Here is a 19,757-nt window from a genome sequence, read left to right on the forward strand (position 1 = left end):
TGTTTGGACAGGACTGCACTCCATTCTACCTGAAGGAAATTATTTGGTTGCCTAGGTCAGAAACGAAGGAGCGCCCGGGAATGTTGTTGCTGGGGTGGAAGATGTGGCGTAGAGTATGTCGAATGATGGAGGACCCGTACCCGTGTTCCCCACAGGTGCCGTTGGTTGCTTTGGCAGGGGAAGACCAACAACTAAGGATGATAATCAGGACCTACGGGGAGTCGGTCGGGCTGGTTACATTGGGGGGATGTCTGGCAAGATGGGGCCGTTAAGGATTTTGAAGGACTAGGAGAAGAGGCGGGCTTGCATAGGGGCCAGTATGTCACGTACCTAAGGCTGGTGCAGAATATTCATAAAATCTGGCCTGAGACTGTATTGGCGGAGGAACCAGACGCCACGATGGGGACAATATATGACATATCAGAAGGGGGGCATGAGATCTCTATATTGTATGAGATGGTGATGACCCGGGTTGGGAAGGAATTGACGCATTTGAGGTTGGATTGGGAAACAAGGGGAGCACAGATGGAAGATGGGATGTGGGAGCGTGCTATGGCATACCACAAGAAGGTGTCAAGAAATGCCAGATTACAACAAATACAGTTGTATATAACGCACAGAGCTTGCATGACCCCGATGAGAATATCGAAGTTTGTAAATGCGGGACGACAAGCGTGCCCAAAATGCGATAAGGAAAATGCTGATATGACACACATGTTTTGGTCTTGCCAAGTGATTGAGAGTTTCTGGGGAGAAGTGGCGCAAAAACTAGCGGACAAAGGGGGCAGGCTCATTATAGATACGGCCTGGGCCTGCCTGTTGGGAGGGTTTCTCAGACCACGGAAACTTAAACATGTTGGGAAATTGAAGGACTTGACATATGTGCTCGCAAAACGAAGGATTGCCATAGGATGGAAGCAGTGCCATAAACCACGGGTGGAGGTATGGTGGCGGGAATTGCAGAAATGGGCAGAGGCTGAAACGGTGGTATGGCAGGAGGCATGTAGCAAGCGTGGGGAAGAAGAAGTGAGTACCCTGCTGGCATGGAGAGTATTAATATCAGGACTGTTTGGAACAATAACGGATTCTGCAGTCTCAGAAGGAGGTGATACCCTGCCACACGCAGCAGATACAGAATGAGAAGGACAAAACAAGCTCTTGAGGGGGGAGGGATTGGGGGAGCAGTGGTCTTGACTAATTGATGTTCGTGTGATTGTTGCAAAAAGCGCTGCCAGTTTGGTTTGTATTGTTTGTTTGTTTTAAAAAATAATAAAAACCGTTTAAAAAACAAAAATTTAGCAAGCCGGCTCCAAAATGTTCTGGCCCAATGTCTGGGAAGAAAAACCTTGCCAGACGTTTTGGAAGCATTGGCCTTGGAGAAGTTCATAAGTGCCCTACCCTCATCTCCCCAGTGAGGTAGACTACACCAGTCTCAACCTTCCCTGGACACCGCTATCCAGATTGCTCAGGCCCATTTAGATGCCTCCAAATATCTTAAAAATACAGGTAAAATGGTAGAGCCAAAAATAGAATTTAGAACATCCCCTAAGTTCCTACCCCATGAGGAAACCCACGGATTCAAGAGAATGTCTTCTCGAAGTTCCCACCAAGGAAGAAACCCCTAGAAGAACCCCATCCGTGCCAGTAACCAAATGCCGACAAACCACGAAAGAGGAAACTGGGAGAATCAAAACAACCTTTCCGGTTCCTCCCACCAGCTCCTTTTGTGGAGAAAAAGGACATAAGAATAAGCTGGTTAGCGGCAGAACAGTGGAACATGGAATAACAGGAGGTAGAGGACGACACAGCTAAGGCTGAGGTCTGTTATTGTGCCTCATAGCCTTTACGGACTACCCAAACTCCCTCTGTTAAAAGCTGTTAGGAAAGATTTCGTTATTGTAGGGAATTTTCCTTCCATGTGGCAACCCCTAAACTTTTTGCTATTGTTTTTAACCTTGTTCTTGACTTTGCCAGAGAAGTACAGCCTTCTGCCGCACTTCTCTGGGCTTTCGCTCCTTTCTTACGGGGAAACTGACATGCCCTTAAGACAGTCAGTACCGGGGAACGTGGTTTCCCGTAGTTTCTTTTATCGTGTCGCAGCTTTAGTGCAACACGACACAAGAGGGCACTGTAAGCTAAGTTACAGCTCTCTTAGGTCTCTAGCCTTCTACAGGCCCTAGATACTCTTTTAGGATGGTATTTGATCGGTGCAAGTCATTCAGGGACTCGAATGGTGGCAGCGATCGTTTTGTTTATTTTGAGCTCCTTTTGGCGTTCTGAGCACGTTTTTGCACTGAACCCAAAATGGTGGCCTGGCTCCCAAAATGGCCAGGCCGCGAGGCTCCTTTGTCTTGTCCACTGACCGTCTTGCTCCCTTCACCTTCCCCAGGTCCGGCGACCCGGGGCCTTCCTTATTTGGGCATGTACTTTCCCGCGAAACGTGGTTGCTTTCGCGGGCTTCTACATGTCGTTTGTGTGCCTCCAGGGTGTGGGCTGGGATGTCTGGTCCCAATACACATCCTGGGTGCCAGAGAGTCTAGGGTGGTGTGAATGCCTGGGACCACCGTGGTCCGTGATTGGTCCACGTATGGTATGTGTTTTGACGAGCGGATCTCCCATTGGCTCCCCTCCGTTTTGGCGCGAAGGGAACCGTGGATAAGAGGGGGCTGGAAACACCACTACCAGGTCGATCTCCTGAGTTCTCACGAACGAAGGAATACAGGAGCCAAGTATCCTGCAACTACGAGGCTGGACCGAGGAATCGCTGGTGACCCGCTGAAGGAATCCTCCTTTGCACTGCTGTCGTCCGGAGAGCCCCTGTCCTCCTTTGATCGAACCAGAAGGCCTGTACTGGTGCTTCGACCTTTGGAATAGCAGGAACAGCTATTCCCGGCATCTTCAACCATCTCCTGCCAAGTAAGCCTTCGGAAGCGTCTCTGGGCCATCCAGTTGACTGACCAGCTTACAAAGGAGTTTGGCTCTGCAACCGCCGCCAGGTTGTGTTGTATTGCGAGTCCTTGTCCCTCTCCCACGCTTCGTACGCTTGGCGTCCCCAGGTCTGAAGGGAGGAGGGTTCATTTGGCTCGAATACACACGGCCGCTCCGTTGTCCTGTGCGGCAACAAAACTGTGCCGGTTTCGTCGATTGGGACGTCTTTTTGCTCTACACGACTACAAAGCGTTCCCTGCTCTTCTGAACCTGCCAGCTGCTGAAACTATCGTGGAGAAGCCTGGGTCTGCTTGCTTCGGGGACCGGTGAGTAGTTTAGCTAGGATCTGGTCGCCCTCCTGCAGTATCCCATTGCTTTTCCCTGCTGTGTAAAAACAGCACCCTTTTGCCGTGCTCGCGCTCTGCTTCTGCCCGCTGTGGAGGCTGCGCTTGAGTTGCAGAACCTGTTCTTCTTCTGCCGTGCACTAACGTGAACCGCCTGACTTCCTCCGAAGAGCTTCCCCTTGTGCCCGTCGGCACCGGCGTGGCAGGTACTTTGAGCACAAGGCTCCACTCTTCGCAGGGCTCGGACTTCCATCTAGTTAGGTGCCTCTGAAGGCGAACTGAGTCTAAAGCGTTATCGCACTGCCTGTTTTCCTTCCCTGGCAGGTGGACTACATATTTCGTGCTTTAAACGCTTGCGACTGTGTATTTGTATATATATTGTGTTGATATGGTATGTGTTGGTTTAATATTGTGATATTGTGATTTTCTCGCTACGGTCATTATTTTAAAGGCCTTAAAATAAATGTGTATCTATTTTTGATATAACAACTGTTTGGAGTAGTTTGTAAGCGCTCTTGCTTTGTGTGCTCATTGCGGGCTTTCAGTCACCCTCACCCCTCTTGAGACCTAGTCTTGACCGCCGCGATCGCTACCTTGATTGGTCTGGCTTGTCCAGAGGTTACCCTGTTCCAAGTAATTAGGTTGGCCTTCTGAACTTCTGCGCCACCAGGACAGAGTTCAGAAATCCGTCTTAACAAAAGCTATATACAAGCTCTCTTCTTAAAGAGAGATATTTTTTTATGGAAGGCAGTCCCATATATGCAGATATGGTGAGTGGTCTAGAGAGTTCCTTGTGGGAATGAGAGTCCTTTGTCCCCTCAGGGGGAGTCACTCCCAGTGAGGTCCCACTTGCCCAGACCCCTAGGGGATTTTGCTTAGTGGGCTCACCTCCCCACCCTGAAAAGGGGTGGCTCCGCCTGGGGAGAAGGGACAAATGCCTTTGATTCGTCACATCCCTTGCATCATACTTTTGGAGGATCCCCAGGCTTTGATAGAATGGAAAGAGAAGGGTGCAGAAAGGGGGAGATATATCTTTTTGAAATAAAATGTACAAAATAATTGAAGACAATCCGGAATAAAAGGATATGTAAAGAACCCAAGCTGGTGCCAGTGTAGATCCAACTCAGCCTCACAACAATCCCCAGAACAAGACATAATTCTTACTATGCTAACAATGTTCTTTTCCCTGTGGGTTACGCATCTGCCTGTGCACCCAATACCCACATGGCTCTCCCTGCTGGCTTCTCATATGGTTTGGTACTAGGTTAAATAAGAGACCCGCAAATGCAGTCTCGCTGGTCTTACAGACTACAATGCCCTCCTATAGGTCTATCTACACAAATCGCATCCAAAAGGTGCTTCATTATTGACACAGTGGAGGTACCGGAATGCATCCAGCTCCAACAGGGTTGGCTCCTTACTCACGTTAGAACACCAAAGCTATTTACAATAAAGTAGAAGAGGTCAGGGAAATGTCAGAAGGAATTCTGGGAGAAAGGTTTGAAAATATAGAGGCAATTTACAACAATGTGTAGACACGATTGCAGTATTAAAAAACGGGAACAAAATATCGAAAGAATACTTGTGCAAATATTTAAACTGTCAGACTAGTTACATATGTAACCGCTCTCAGAGGTCTCGCCTATTTGATGACTTCATTGAATGTATGCAACTTGTGACAAAGTTTTGTGAATGAGGTCTATATGGCTGGATTGCAAATGCAAACCTTAGAGGGATTCGCTTGAGCTGGGTCTTTTAGTTTCTGCATAATTCACTATGATTAATTGCACAAAATGTTCTACCAAAATTTGACAGAAACAAATCACTGAGTCCAGCCAAGAAATGAATGACACTCAACTGCCATAGAAGATTAGATTCACATTAGAGGTCCAAAGTCAATGGCGAGTTTGAGGGCCACCAGACCCTACTGTTTAGTCAATCCCAATCCTAAAATAAAACATCATATGCACACCTTGAGACCAAAATTCAAACCAACTGCATGCAGGTACATTTTTCATAGTCCACATTTAGAGTGGGCAGACATTTTGAAAGGGAAATCACCCGCCATAACTGTACTGCATACATATTCAGCAAAAGGAGCGTTTACAACACTGGAACATAATGTTCAGGGTCACATTCAAATTACCAAGCATACTGGGCTCGCCTTCCAGCAGGGAGAGGATATATTTGTTCAGGAAGAGTGTGCAGAAACTGAAGAAGAACCAGAGAATGAGGTAGACGAGGGCACGGGAATTCCAAATCCCCAAATCTGACTCAAGGACTGTTGTCTCTGTGATGGTGATTTTGAGAACGTTCTCCTCCGGCACACTGTCACTTCTTGTGAGAACCATTTTCTCGCTGCGGCTGCTGAACAGAGAACCCATCTGGAATAGTAGATTTCCCTTGATTTTCTCCTCTGTGAGGATGCTCTTCGAGTCCTCTGGGAACTCGTCATTGGTCATTACAGACATGATGTTGCGGTGCCACGGCACATTTTAATCTCAAAAAAGCCGGACATTGGGTGCAAAACAGCATGTAAACAAGAATGTCAACTCGCTGGTTGTCAAGTAACTAAGCCCACCCACAGGTTGGAGCATTTGAAAAGACTTCATTGGTCCACCAAGCATGTTCCAAGAGGTTCATACGCAGACAACGTTTCCATTTAATTACCTGTGTAGGGGGTGAAATAAAAAAATCAGAATTTTGAAATGACCAGACAGTGCAAAAAGGCAAGATGGCTGATAAAGATCATTGGGACTATGGCCTGCAAAAAGAGGAAGCATATACAATGACAAGGAAAACTTTAAGAGGTGCTTGTACACGAGTGAATGTGAAACCACTTACATAGATACGGCTGGCAAATAAAAGGTGGAGACATAGTGCACTTGTCAGAGGCAGAAATAACTTGCATAGCACTGCTACCCTAGTTTTGCTGTTTTGTAGTTCTGTAAATGGGATGAATTGCATCCGATTTAACAGTGCTCAATTCAATGACTTTTGAAGGATAAAAAGGTTGTATTGATCCTGTGGAGCTCAAACATGAGATCTGCACGACGAATGGAAATTGCACCCAGTTCTGAACTCACAGAGCTATCAGACCAAATACCATTTTAAATGCGGCACATTTAAAGAGTTTCACATATGAAACGCACACTACGTAAGGCAGGACAGTTTGAGCATGCAGCTAATCCTAAAATGGGCTTGCAAGAAGCAGAAGGGTCGGCATATTAGCTTCTAGGAGGGGAAACTTGGGGAAATCGGTGCAACAAGCCTAATTATTTGTCTTACCGGAAATAAATTACAGCTAATGTTTAACAAAGAGTGGAAGAATTATTGTAAAACCTTATGCACATATAACGAAAGCTGAGAGAAACAAAATCAAGTTGCAGGCCACTGTAAAGGGGGAGGAGTTTAAAAACGTTTAACAAATACATGGACGTGGACCATACTCATTTGTTAACAGTACAAAGTTTGCGAAATTGAAATTCCAGTTTGCAGGGGTATATATTTTGAAAACATTTACATTCTTACTAATACGTGCAGTAAATCCCGAAAAAGAGCCGCAGCATTAACAAACCGTACCATTTTAATGAAATGACTGAGCGAAACATGGCACCACAAGGCTGCAGCTTTCAGACACAATAACTTTGGCATAAAGATTTACGTTTCAATTTGAACAATGGGCAGAAGTCGACGAAGATATTGAAAAAGGAGCGCAGTCAAACCTGTGTTACCGACACAACTGGCATGTTATTACGAACATGTATGCATTAAAAAAGGGTAGTAGGTCAACTAGTCTCAGGCCAGGTATCCCTGAATTTCAAATATTCCATCAGAGAGGTCTAGTAGATAAGTTGTTCACAATGAGATCCATGTTGTTATTCTGACTTTCATTCCAGAACGTGGGCAACCTTGGCCAGCTAATTGAACTTAAGGTAGCTCAAGTTGGAAAATTGGGCAAAAATAGAAACAGGATAAGGGGTCAAAAGAGGGCAACAAGTTGCAAATGGTGAATTTTATGAAAGTGCCTGGCAAATGTCTGTCTAATGTCAATACAGCAGCCAAAACAGCTGGCTTTTCCAATACTCGTTTAACAGGCATTCAGCACTAGGTACATATGTAAGAGCACATGTTGGTTATAAATCAATCTGCTGAAGGCATACTTGGTTAAGACCATGTAAGAGCAGGAGTTTGTTTATAGCGGCAATTAAGCCATTGCCTTTCAAAAGGCTTACAAAGAAAATGTGCATCCCCTTAAAAGCAAAGAGCTAGCTGAGAGATTTTAGAAATGGAGTGTTTTAGGTAGGGTGGAGGTGTCCATAGGACTAGCAAGGCCGTGGCTACTCAATGGCTGAGTTAAAATCGAAACACCCACACACTGTGGCCCTCGTCACATCCAATCCCATATCCCTTCATTTCCCAAGGGAATAGTTTGTGTATGGGAAGTGCAGCACCACCTAATAGTACAAACAAATTAAAAACAAAACAAAAAAAATAATTTATAGGATGGACACCAGTAGGAGTCCTGTACCGAGAGCAGTTGTTGAAATGTAAATTCTCAATTATACAGGAAACCAATGACGTGCAGAGAAGTAGGTCGCACGTGGTCCGACTTTCTAAAAATATGGAGTAATTTCATATAAAGTGGTCTTATATAGCACAACTTTTGCCACTGCGGTGGCCTTGCTGCAAAGCGCTGGAAGAAAAGGGGAGTGAGGTTTTGAGAGGCGGAAGAGGCAGGTGTGACACCCGATGTTAATGGGTACAGACTGGAAGTACCAGAGACCTGTGAGCTGGTTTCTAAGTGGGCTGGGACACTTGGATGTTTGTCTACTCTATCCAATGAAGAAAGCCTAAGGTCAATTAGCTGTCAGCACTAGAATACCTAGAGAGTCACCGGTCTACAACAAAGGGTAGCCATGCGATAGGGCGTAGAGGTTTGAGGTGCCATGCAGCAAGCACTCAGTGGATAGTGTAGTGTGTGGGTGCTAGCAGGCATTAAGCTGCAGACTGTTCATGGGGATTTCTAGATGTAGTTTACGGTGCAAGGACATTTGAGTAGGTTAGTTGGCCTAGGTCGATGGGCCTGGTCTGTTGCTATTAAATCAGAAATGCAAGGTTCTTTCTGTACTTGGTTTCATTTTTGAGATTGTGGAGTGTGCCGATTTGGTAGGTTCTTGAAAGTTTTGATAATGGGAGCTATATTGGAACAACCTGGAAGGGTTTCAGTAACTAAGCAGAAGAGAAATGGAAAGTCAAGGACTGTTGATATTGATCAGGATGGTAGGTTTTTGCTGGGTTTAGATGTACAAGTATTGTTGGCTGGTGGTTATTAAGAAGGATCCTGGGTCTGTGGTTGGTGGGTAACACTGAACCGGTAGGGTTTTTTTTTCGGTCAGTGTGCAAGCAGTGATACTGGAATGGGAGAGAGGGCTTCAATTCATTCATGTGTCAGTCACGGAGGACACGTGGTTATATCTTTGTTGACTGCAGCAGTCTCTTATGTCATTAAGGCGAGTAGTGTTGAAATCTTTTGTCCATTACATAGGACATTTTGGCGGGGGCGTGACCGGAGCACATGCAGTGAGGCTGTGTCTGCTTGGAGCTCCTGCCATGATCCAGAGTTGATCCTGACAGCGGTTCACAGTGCTGCTTTAATTCGCATATATCCCGTTGTAGGGGAAACCAACCCTTATCTGGCCATCCACCTTCCGACTCAAATCGGTGCTGGAAGTGGAGACCCCTGCAATCCAAGATTGCGGCCGCCACAAGTCTGCAATGCTGAACAAGGAAATGGCCAGTGGGGAAAACAACGCTGCCCATGCAGACTGTGCATCTCTCTTGTGACCCAACGTTTACATGCAAGCCTGAACCTGCGGGGGGCTATCCACTGGACCCAGCAAAACCTGTTGGCAGTACGTGAGAGCCTTGGGTGGTGCGAGCCGGAATACACATCCTGCTCTAGGCGGAGCGGAGGTGCGACTGGGACGCAGAACGGCCCTGCCTGCATTCAACAAGAGGTTGTGGCGCAGCTGGTCAGGAGCACTGCTTTGTGTTCCAGGGTCAGTGTGCTGCGGCGCATCAACTGTTTTGAGGCTTCCTGTTTGAGCCCGGAGTGGGGCTACCTGGATGCCGGGGCAACGCATTGCCAGGCAATGACACCATTGACATACCCGCTGTGTCTCCCTACTTGCCCTGGATCCTTACACCACCCACTCGTGGGATGCCCTGGCTCCGGTATGGAATTCTTGAGTGAGGGCCAGACATGGCAATCTGGCAGGGGGGGGGGGGGTAAGGGACCCCTGAATAAGCTGCTCTTGACAATAGCTGCTCCCCAGCCCAAGTTGACAACGTCTGTCGGGGTGGAGGAGTCATATTGCACATCAAAACTCTGCTGTGCCCTGCGTTCCCCTATTCCACCATAATATCCCATTGGCTTCTGCAGCTGAGAGAACCGGGGGGTACACCAGTCACAGCACTGTGTGCCTCCTTACTGTCCCAGCCTGAACTATTTGGCACTGTGGTATGCAGGCACATTCCCAACACAGTCTTGCGTCTAATCACTTGCGATGCCACTTCCAAAACACAAGGAGAAAGCTACCATCATGGACTTGTTCGCGGGCCAAAGTAAATGCACAGGGGCAGCGCAGGACAGGCTCCCACAAGAGGACCAGGTTCTAATGGAAATTGCCGCCTTGCAAACCTCCCTAGTAAACAGGCTACATTAAGTAAAGGTTGATGTACAACTACTCTGGCAGGACGTAAAACAGTTATCTGAAAGGGTTACAACTGCTGAGTCGCTACTGAAAGACACAGTGGTCACTACTAAAGACCCAGAGGTTAGAGTCAAGGAGCTGGAAAGACAGAACGCTACGCTGGAGATGCGTGCCAAGGATGCAGAGGGAAGATCACGTAGGAACAAGATACGTGTGCTTGATGTACCAGAAGGAACTGAAGGCCTGGACCCAACCTCCTACATTGAAAACCTACTATTGCAAGAGATTGGCCGATGTAAATTGTCACAGGGTTTCGCAGGCGAACAAGCCCACGGATCACTCCAAAAGAGGCCACCCCTGGGATCCCACCCTAGACCAGTGATCGATGGGGATCTCAACGTCTGAGACAGTGAAGTAATCTTACGGCACTCCGGGGAAGGGTGCGACATACTACGGGGCAACTCTAAAATCACTATTTACCCTGACTACATTCCCGCAGTTCAAAGGGCCAGAAACACATTTGTGCACGTCAAGACTAGGATGAGGCAGTTTGTGCTCAAATATATGCTTATAGACCCTGCAACGCTTAAGATCCTCTTCAACGGCAAACCGTACTTTCTGGATAGCCCTGCAGCTGCTAACATGTGGATGGAACATAACAATTTGGCTGACAAGGGCAGCTGAGACACCCGATAAGACTGGCCTGCAAAGCAACATTACATTCTTCTGCACCTTCGATCAGTTGTGCCCCCACATGGATGTGAGATACCTTTACCCTTAAGGTTGAGCCTGCACTGACCGCTTGCATTGCTCCTTACCGGTCAGAAAAGAAAGTACATGTCTCCTGGGCCATTCCCTTGACTAGTGCTACTGGAACCCAGATTGGTCACCACTACAAATACTTTTCTTATACAGTGGGGGCGAAACCCAGTCACCCACTGTTGGTCTCATTAACCTGCTCACAGGTTGACACTGGGTACCGGCTTGTTGCTGATCCTGTTAGCTGGTACAGAACGGCCGCTCTAGGCTCTGCTGGTACCAGAATGCCTGAACAACGTGGTGTTGTTGGGCAATGTTTCAAAATTGCATTGTTAATGTTACCTTTTTGTTTATGCCATACAGTACAGCACATAGGGGTGGAAGTCTGGCATAATTGGCGGGCGCTGGGGTGGATGTTTCATGGGGTCTGGGATAATGCTTAACACATTATCAAGCAAGCTCGCTCAGTCAAGATTGAGCAAGGATTTCCTCCTATAAAAGCATGGAGGCCCCCCCCCCCCCCCCCCCGGGGCTCACCAGCACATGACACTGTTAGAATATTGACCTGGAATGTATGTGGCCTGAGCCCCTATCTCTGTAGACACCGGGTGAAATCTTACTGCAGCGCAGGAAAATCTCCATAGCTTTAACTCCAGGAGATCCACCTATGGGAAACAAGAGGCGCTCCTGCAACAATGGGGTGGAACTGGCTATGGCGCCATGTACTATAAAGATGGAGTGCTGAACTGGATTAATGGATTGCTGCCCTTACAATTGCTTGAGGTAGAGAAGGATGGCGAGGGGCGATATTTAATTGTACAGGGTTTTAACAACCGTAGAGAAATCTGCTTTGTTAATTCATACTTTCCGAACTATGCAATCCCGTCCCATGTATGTATGCATGCTTTGTACTGTTGTTGCGCCTAGGAGGGAGGGGACTTCAACTGCGTGAGAGACACAACCCTTGCCAGATGCTTTCCCCTGCGACAAATACCCCTGCTACCACGGCCCTAAATGCTGCTTTAAGTGATCTAGACTTAGCAGTTATCTGGAGGGGACTGCACCCAAATATGAGGGGGTACTCATGTTAGCCTTCTCCCCACAAACTGCACACTAGAATGGACTCTCTCTTTGCTGGGTCAGGGCACTTAATGGAATTCTGCAGCAGGGAATACATGGGGGTTGTACAAGGTTTGATCACCCTCCCCTCATGGAGAATTGGAACTTTATTAGCTCTAGATCGCCCCCCCCATCCCGACATGGCGTATGGTGCATTGATTGATGAAGTCTTTAGGAGAGGGTTACTAACGGTCCATGACTGACTTTTTGACCAGACAGCTGGGGCCCCATCTGGGAAACTATGAAAATATTAACCATGTGGAGGCGGGGACGTGGCTACGAGGGCCATGTAGGACACCGCGATCTGGAGGAGCTCCCGAGATCCTGAAATGATCCTGGTGAAATAGTGCATAACAATGGGCCTATGACTGCTGAAAACACACATGTCGATGTGTGAACGGTCTGACTGCGCTTGGTGAACTTTTGGAAGGCGTGGGAGGAACGGTGGTGGAGTTTTGTGCGAAAAAGATAGGGAGCGCCGGAGACGGAAGACCAAACAAAATGACCGATCAACGACCGGAACAAAGGAAGGAGCAGGCCGAACGGTGGTCGGGCGATAGGAGCGAACTGTGTGCGCATTTGTAACTAGCGCGGAACACAGGCCCCCTGGGTCATGTCTAATAGAACAGTGAGACCGAAGGTGAAGCAGCCCACGTTGGACGACTTCGCCAAGACGTCCCCTGGTCCGGAAAGTTCCAAGAGCAAGGATAAGTCGCCTACAGGCGGCATGCCTGCGACGGGTACTAACCAAGAGGTCCTGGCTGCGATTGCGGACTTGAAGGTGGCCTGGAAGGCTAAGCTTGAACTGGCCGTAACTGAGTTGGAAACAGCATTGGACCTTAAGATTGGTGAGGTGCAGGAGGAGGCGAATTTACTCCGGCAGGACGTCAGGTCCTTGGCGGTGGGCACTGAGACCCTCGAGAAAGAAGTGAGCCCGAACACTGCGGATTGTGCCTCCCATAAGGCCGGATTGCATGCCCTAGTGCAGAGAGTGGGCAACTTGGAGAATAGGGCGGAGGAGGCGGAAGGACGCGCCTGACGGAATAACATTCGCATCGTGGGCCTGCCAGAAGGATTGGAGGGCCACGATCCCACGGAGTTCATCGAATCTATGCTGTTGCAGGAGACACCCGGAGGAGCCTTATCTCAAGGATTTGCGGTGGAACGTGCGCATAGAGCTCTAACAAGGAGGCCGCCGCCGGGAAACCCACCTAGGCCAGTAATTGCCAAAATCCTTAATTACCGGGACCGGGAGAGGATACTAGAACACTTCCGCAAGGGAGGAACAATTACACGAGGAGCGGCAAACATAACGGTCTACCCGGACTATACCCTGACTATGCAGCGTAGCCGCATGAACTTTGGGACGGTAAAGCGGAGATTGAGAGGCGGGCCATAAATACATGTTGCTGTACCCGGCGAAATTGAAGGTTTTTCACAAACACAAAACTTTGTTTTTGAGACTCCGGAGGATGCCACGGGATGGCTCGACGTGCAGGGATGTCCCCAGGAGCCTGACGTTCGGACGGGAAGAGGACATGGAGGAGATAAGTAGTGCACAAGGAGGGTGCTACAAGATGGCGCGGAATAGGTCCCTGGGACTTGATTATAGTCATTTGAGTGGCCTTAGGCAGAGAAGGTCAGACTGTTGCACAATATATTATGAGCACTGTGACTATTGCTGTATTTAGGGGAGCCTTGCAGAGCGGATCTCTTTACCCCACTTAGTACCTTTAGTTAAGTGGCCATTACTGAGCTCTGGGCATTGGTTGGTGCTTGCAGGGCTAGATGTGGGGGTGCCTGAGTACCATGGATGGAGCTGGGCAGTAGTTGGGGAGTGTGGTGTTGGGGAAGGGATGGGTAGAGGGTGGGGAGTTTGGGGTGTGTATAGTTATGGGGAGTTTGAGTTTGTACATGAGGCTACAAGAAAAAGCCAGAGGGCTGTATCTGTATCGTGTGGGCAGGTGGGATTTGCTGCACGGAAGGGGGGAGGATACTTATGAGCTATGGGGGATCTTAAGTTCGTAACATGGAATGTCAGGGGACTCAATAGTTACTTAAAGAGGAACAAGGGCATGATGTATTTGAAAAGACAGAAGATTGATATTGCACTGTTGCAGGAGATGCATCTGACTCGGGAAAAGTTGGAACTGGTGGGGAAGAAGTGGAGAGGTATTGTAGTGGGCTCTCCGTACTCTGCCTACGCTAGGGGAGTGTTGGTCTGCGTGGCACCGCACGTTCCGCTCCAACTTACACACAAGGTGGTGGATACAGAGAGGAGGATGGTCATATTGAAGGCACTGGTGGAGAATAAGGAGGTGTGCATTGTAAATACGTATGCCCCCAATCAAAACATGGCGGCATATTTTAGGACTCTGTGTACCAACCTGGGTGCGTGTGTGGGTATGGCGGTTATTTGGGGAGGGGATTTTAATTGTGTGCTGAACCCCAGGGTAGGCAGATCTGATAAGATTGATAGGCCCACCCCAGCGGCCAGGGCATTGCAGACACTGCTCGACGACTTCGGGCTGGCAGATGTTTGGAGGCTGAAACATCCTAATGAGGAACAGTATTCCCATTACTCAGCCCCGCAAAACAACTGCATACAAGACTTGATTATTTTTTTTGGCACGCCAGAGGTGGTGGTAGACACCACCCAAATATAATACAAAGCGAGGGTCCTGTCGGACCACTCGCCTCTGGTCCTGGGATGACAGTGCTGCCGCCCAGAGCGCGGATACCGACGTGGCGCCTCCGGGCTGAGGCGCTCAAGGATCTGGTCTTCAGAGAGGATATCAGGGACGAGATCACACATTATTTCGAAGAGAACGCTGGCAGTGTGGATTCGGCGGGCATGCTCTGGGAAGCCTTTAAGGTGGTATTGCGGGGTGCTGCCATTGCTAAATCAGAGGGCCTGCAGGGTGGGGTCCTAACGGAGTTAGGGGAAGCTGAGGATGAACTGGAACGGGAACTCAATAGGGGAGGGGGAGATGCGTAGCCAGTACTTAAACTACAGCAGCGGTGTGCGGAACTTTGGGAAAGGCTCTGCAACCTCAACTATAAGAAGTATGTTGAGAGACAGCATGCAGGTGGGGATAAAACGGGCCGTCTCTTGGCGTGGCTATACAAGAGTGACACCCCTAGGCCCCCGATTAGGACGATAACCAGAGAGGATGGAGAGGTAGCGAACACCCAAGAAAGAGTCAATGAGGCATTCTTAGATTATTACAGGGCACGATATGAGGACAAAAGGGGGGGGGGGCAGCCGAGAGGAGATAAGGGAAACTTTAAGAGATATGGGATTACCTAAGATTCGTGCCGAAGAAAGAGAGGAGCGGGATGCACCGATTACTTTGGAGGAATTGGAGGAGGTGGTGAGGCAGCTGCCCACCAGTAAGACCCTGGGTGCGGGCAGACTCCCTAGCAAATTTTATAAAGCATATAGAGAGGAGGTACACCCTCCCCCACCTCCCCCCATGCTAGAAATGCTTAATGAATCGTTTGAGGTGGGCCGGCTGCCGGAATCGCTTAGAGAAGCGATAATAATACCGCTCCCTAAACCCAACAAACCAGGGCATAGCTGCGGCTCCTATAGGCCCTTGTCAATGCTGAACCAGGACGGCAAGATATTGACGGCAGTCCTGGCCAATAGATTGCGGAGAGTTATTAGTAAATTGATACATCCGGACCAAACAGGTTATGTTCCCAACAGAAACATAACTCACAACCATAGGCGACTCCACCGGGTGATTGAATAGGGGAGCAAGAGCAAGGGTGAAATGGCGGTTGTGTCCCTAGATGCAGTCAAAGCTTTCGACTCAGTCAGGTGGTCGTGGTTGCTGGAGGCCCTGAAGGAATACGGGATGGGGCCGGGCTATGTTAGGTGGGCGAAGTTGCTGTACAGTGAGCAGCTGGCTAGGGTACGTACAGGAGCGGTGATATCGGAGAGGTGGCAACTTAGCAGAGGCACCAGACAAGGGTGCCCCTGGTCCCCGATGTTATATATTCTGGCCCTGGAGCCCCTGGCAGTGTACCTTCGGCAACAATATGACATGATAGGCATTGAGGTAGGGGGAGAGAAACACCTAATATCCCTGTTTGCTGACGATTTGCTATTATATTTGAAATATCCGGAGGAAAATCTTCAATATATTCTGGAGGTAATGGAAAGGTATGCAGAACTGTCTGGCATAGCGGTGAACCCCCAAAAATCGAGCATGTTCCCATTGGGTAGCTACAGAGGAACCCTTCCGGAGCGGTTGCCAGTGTTGCCGATACCATGGGCGGTTGGTTCCTTCCGCTACCTCGGAATAGATGTGTATCACACGGTAGAGGAGGAACATTAGCATAACACTGAGGTGGCTGTTGGAAAAATCTGTATAAGCATGAAGTTTTGGGAGAAGTTGCCGTTGGCGATGATGGGACGGGGGGCCATGCTCAAAATGGTGGTGCTACCCAGGCTCTTACATTTTTTCAGCAATATTCCGTACATGATACCCAAGAAGTTTTTTGCCAAGCTGAATAGTATGTGCAGTGACTTCCTATGGCACTCGGAATAGAGTGGCGCTACGGAAGCTGCAGAATTTCTATGAAAAGGGGGGTATTAAGCTGCCTAATTTTGAGGCCTATTATGTAGCTGGTCAGTTGCAATATGTGGTCAAATGGCTCTCTGATGAGGTAACTCCCGAATTTAAGCTGTTTGGACAGGACTGCACTCCGTTATACCTGAAGGAAATTATTTGGTTGCCTAGGTCAGAAATGAAGGAGCGCCCGGGAATGATGTTGCTGGGGTGGAAGATGCGGCGTAGAGTATGTCGAATGATGGAGGATCTGTACCCGTGTTCCCCGCAGGTGCCGTTGGTTGCTTTGGCAGGGGAAGACAAACAACTCAGGATGATAATCAGGACCTACTCGGTGTCGGTCGGGCTGGTTACATTGGGGGGATGTCTGGCAAGAGGGGGCCATTAAGTATTTTGAAGGACTAGGGGAATAGGTGGGCTTGCATAGGGGCCAGTATGTCACGTACCTAAGGCTGGTGCAGAATATTCGTAAAATATGGCCTGAGACTGTATTGGCGGAGGAACCAGACGCCACGATGGGGACAATATATGACATATCAGAAGGGGGGCATGAGATCTCTAGATTGTATGAGATGGTGATGACCCGGGTTGGGAAGGAATTGACGCATTTGAGGTTGGATTGGGAAACAAGGGGAGCACAGATGGAAGATGGGATGTGGGAGCGTGCTATGGGATACCACAGGAAGGTGTCAAGAAATGCCAGATTACAACAAATAAAGTTGTTATATATAACGCACAGAGCTTACATGACCCCGATGAGAATATCGAAGTTTGTAAATGCAGGACGACAAGCGTGCCCAAAATGCGATAAGGAAAATGCTGATATGACACACATGTTTTGGTCTTGCCCAGTGATTGAGTGTTTCTGGGGAGAAGTGGCGCAAAAACTAGCGGACAAAGGGGTCACGCTCATTATAGATATAGCCTGGGCCTGCCTGTTGGGAGGGTTTCCCAGACCACGGAAACTTAATCATGTTGGGAAATTGAAGGACTTGGCATATGTGCTCGCAAAACGAAGGATTGCCATGGGATGGAAGCAGTGCCATAAGCCAGCCATGGGTGGAGGTATGGTGGCAGGAATTGCAGAAATGGGCGGAGGCTAAAACGGTGGTATGGCGGGAGGCATGTAACAAGTGTGGGGAAGAAGAAGTGAGTACCCTGCTGGCATGGAGAGTATTAATAGCAGGACTGTTTGGAACAATAACGGATTCTGCAGTCTCAGGAGGTGGTGATACTCTGCCACACGCAGCAGATACGGAATGAGAAGGACAAACAAGCTCTTGAGGGGGGAGGGATTGGGGGAGCAGTGGTCTTGACTAATTGATGTTCATGTGATTGTTGCAAAAAGCGCTGCCAGTTTGGTTTGTATTGTTTGTTTGATTTAAAAAATAATAAAAACCATTTAAAAAAAAAAAACATGTGGAGGCCATAGCGAGCGCCAGTGGCATTAGCTGGAAACTAAGGGAAGAGCTGGGGGCCATTGAGGAGATTAAATCTCTGGAAACCCGACACCCAAACTGTCAGATGACTGAGGAGAAATTGGTTGAGATCCGCTCTCAGTGTCTGGAGGCGTAGAGGAGATTGTCTAAATTTGACTATGCCACGAAGACGGCACAGGCCCATGTAGAGTGAGATAAACCTGGGAGACTATTGGCATGGCTCTGTAAACATGAGCAACCTAGACCCCCCAACCACGCTACTCCTAGATGAGTGTGGGGCCCCATGGAGATCCCAAAAGGTGATCAATGACATCTTCACTTATTATATGCAACTGTACAGCCACAATAATTTAGTTCCCCAAGAAGACATACGAGAAGCTCCTTCACCGATTCAGCTCCTGAGACTTGCTGCTGACCAGCAGGCCTCCCTCGATCAGCCCATCACTGTGGAGGAAATAGGGGAAGCAATTACATCCCACGTTACCTTTAAGATGCCGTGTAGTGATGGACTTCCTCCAGAGTTCTATAAAACATACGGCTCTACCCTGGCCCCAATACTCCGAAGATCTTCAAGGAGACATTTGAGAAGGGCTGAATACCGGCTAGCATGAGAGTAACCTTGGTGATACCCATCCCTAAACCAGGGAAAAACATGGACCGGTGCGATTCCTAGCGCCCTCTTGCGATGTTGAACTACGACATTAAGATACTTACAACGGTTCTGGCGGCGCACCTATGGATGTTTATTTCCTCCCTGATACACGCGGACCAAATTGGTTTTGTGCCAGGTTGCAGCACTGCCCTAAATCACAGAATATTTCAGCATATTATTCATCAAACAAACTTGCGTGAGGAACGCTACGTGGTGGCATCCCTAGATGCCATTGAGGCTTTCGACTCAATGGGAATGGTTTGCTTGCCTCGCTGAGGGGTTTCGGGCTGAGAGAGGGCTTCATCAGATGGGCAGTGTTGTTGCCCACCTCACCAACAGCTCGAGTGAAGTCTGATTGCCACATTTCTGGGGTATTGAACATATGCCGGGGGACCAGTCAGGGTTGCCCACTTTCGCCCATGCTATAAATATTAGCTATGGAACCCCTAGCAGTATTTTTGCGCCAGGAATACCTGGACACGGGCATCACGGTGGGTGGCTCCAAACATTTGATATCAGTATATGCAGATGACGTACTGCTCTACCTATGTGAGCCGCACCATAACCTCCCCCTGATCCTAGATGTGCTGGATAGATTTTTGGAATTATTTGGACTCTCATTCAGTAGGCAGAAATCCTGTCTCTTGCCTTTGGGCCGGCATCCGTGGTGAAAGCCTGGCCGCTCGACCTGACCTGGCCCTCCTCTGGGAGACGCATTCTTTAAGTAACTGGGAATTTAGATCACGCATGCACCGGTAGACACGCATAAACATAATACACAAAGTGGATGGTGGCCTTGGGAGATCCATATCCTTCTGGTCTCGGCTGCCACCGTCGCTTATGGGCAGAATTGCCATAGGTAAAAAGATAGTCCTTTCTAGGTTTCTTTGCAATTTCACTAACATCCATCACTATTTAGAGGTAGCCTTTTTCTGCCTCCTGTACCCTTTGATCAGAGACTTCCTGTGGGGCTCTGGTCACCACAGACTGCCCCCTGCTATGCTGTCCCTGCCCTATAGATACGGCGGGGCACAGCTACCAAGGCTAGAATTGTACCATCTAGCTGCTCAATTGAGCTTTGTTGTGAAATGGCTATCTGATGACCCTACATCGGAATCAACACCACTCCGCGCCAGCAAAGCTTAAAGACATACTGTGGCTCCGGGAACGCTGCATGAACTCCCTGCCTTCAGTGGTTGAGCTAGGTAGGCGAGTCTGGT

The 19,757-nt window shown here is 48.6% G+C and overlaps 1 protein-coding gene across 4 annotated transcripts in view; it reads right to left on the reverse strand.

Annotated features, from left to right (window-relative positions):
* The window catches only part of LOC138472142 (solute carrier family 35 member E2A-like), a 741,922-nt gene that overhangs the window by 498,271 nt on the left and 223,894 nt on the right, over positions 1-19,757 (reverse strand). For all 4 annotated transcript variants that reach the window (XM_069610155.1, XM_069610156.1, XM_069610157.1 and 1 more), the window contains exon 2: positions 5,419-5,942. In XM_069610155.1, the coding sequence (XP_069466256.1) occupies positions 5,419-5,743 (325 nt within the window). In that variant the 5' untranslated portion in view covers positions 5,744-5,942. The remainder of the gene's footprint in view (positions 1-5,418; positions 5,943-19,757) is intronic.

This window comes from Ambystoma mexicanum, chromosome 8 (assembly GCF_040938575.1).
Source record: "Ambystoma mexicanum isolate Mex_15411 chromosome 8, UKY_AmexF1_1, whole genome shotgun sequence".
NCBI lineage: Eukaryota > Metazoa > Chordata > Amphibia > Caudata > Ambystomatidae > Ambystoma > Ambystoma mexicanum.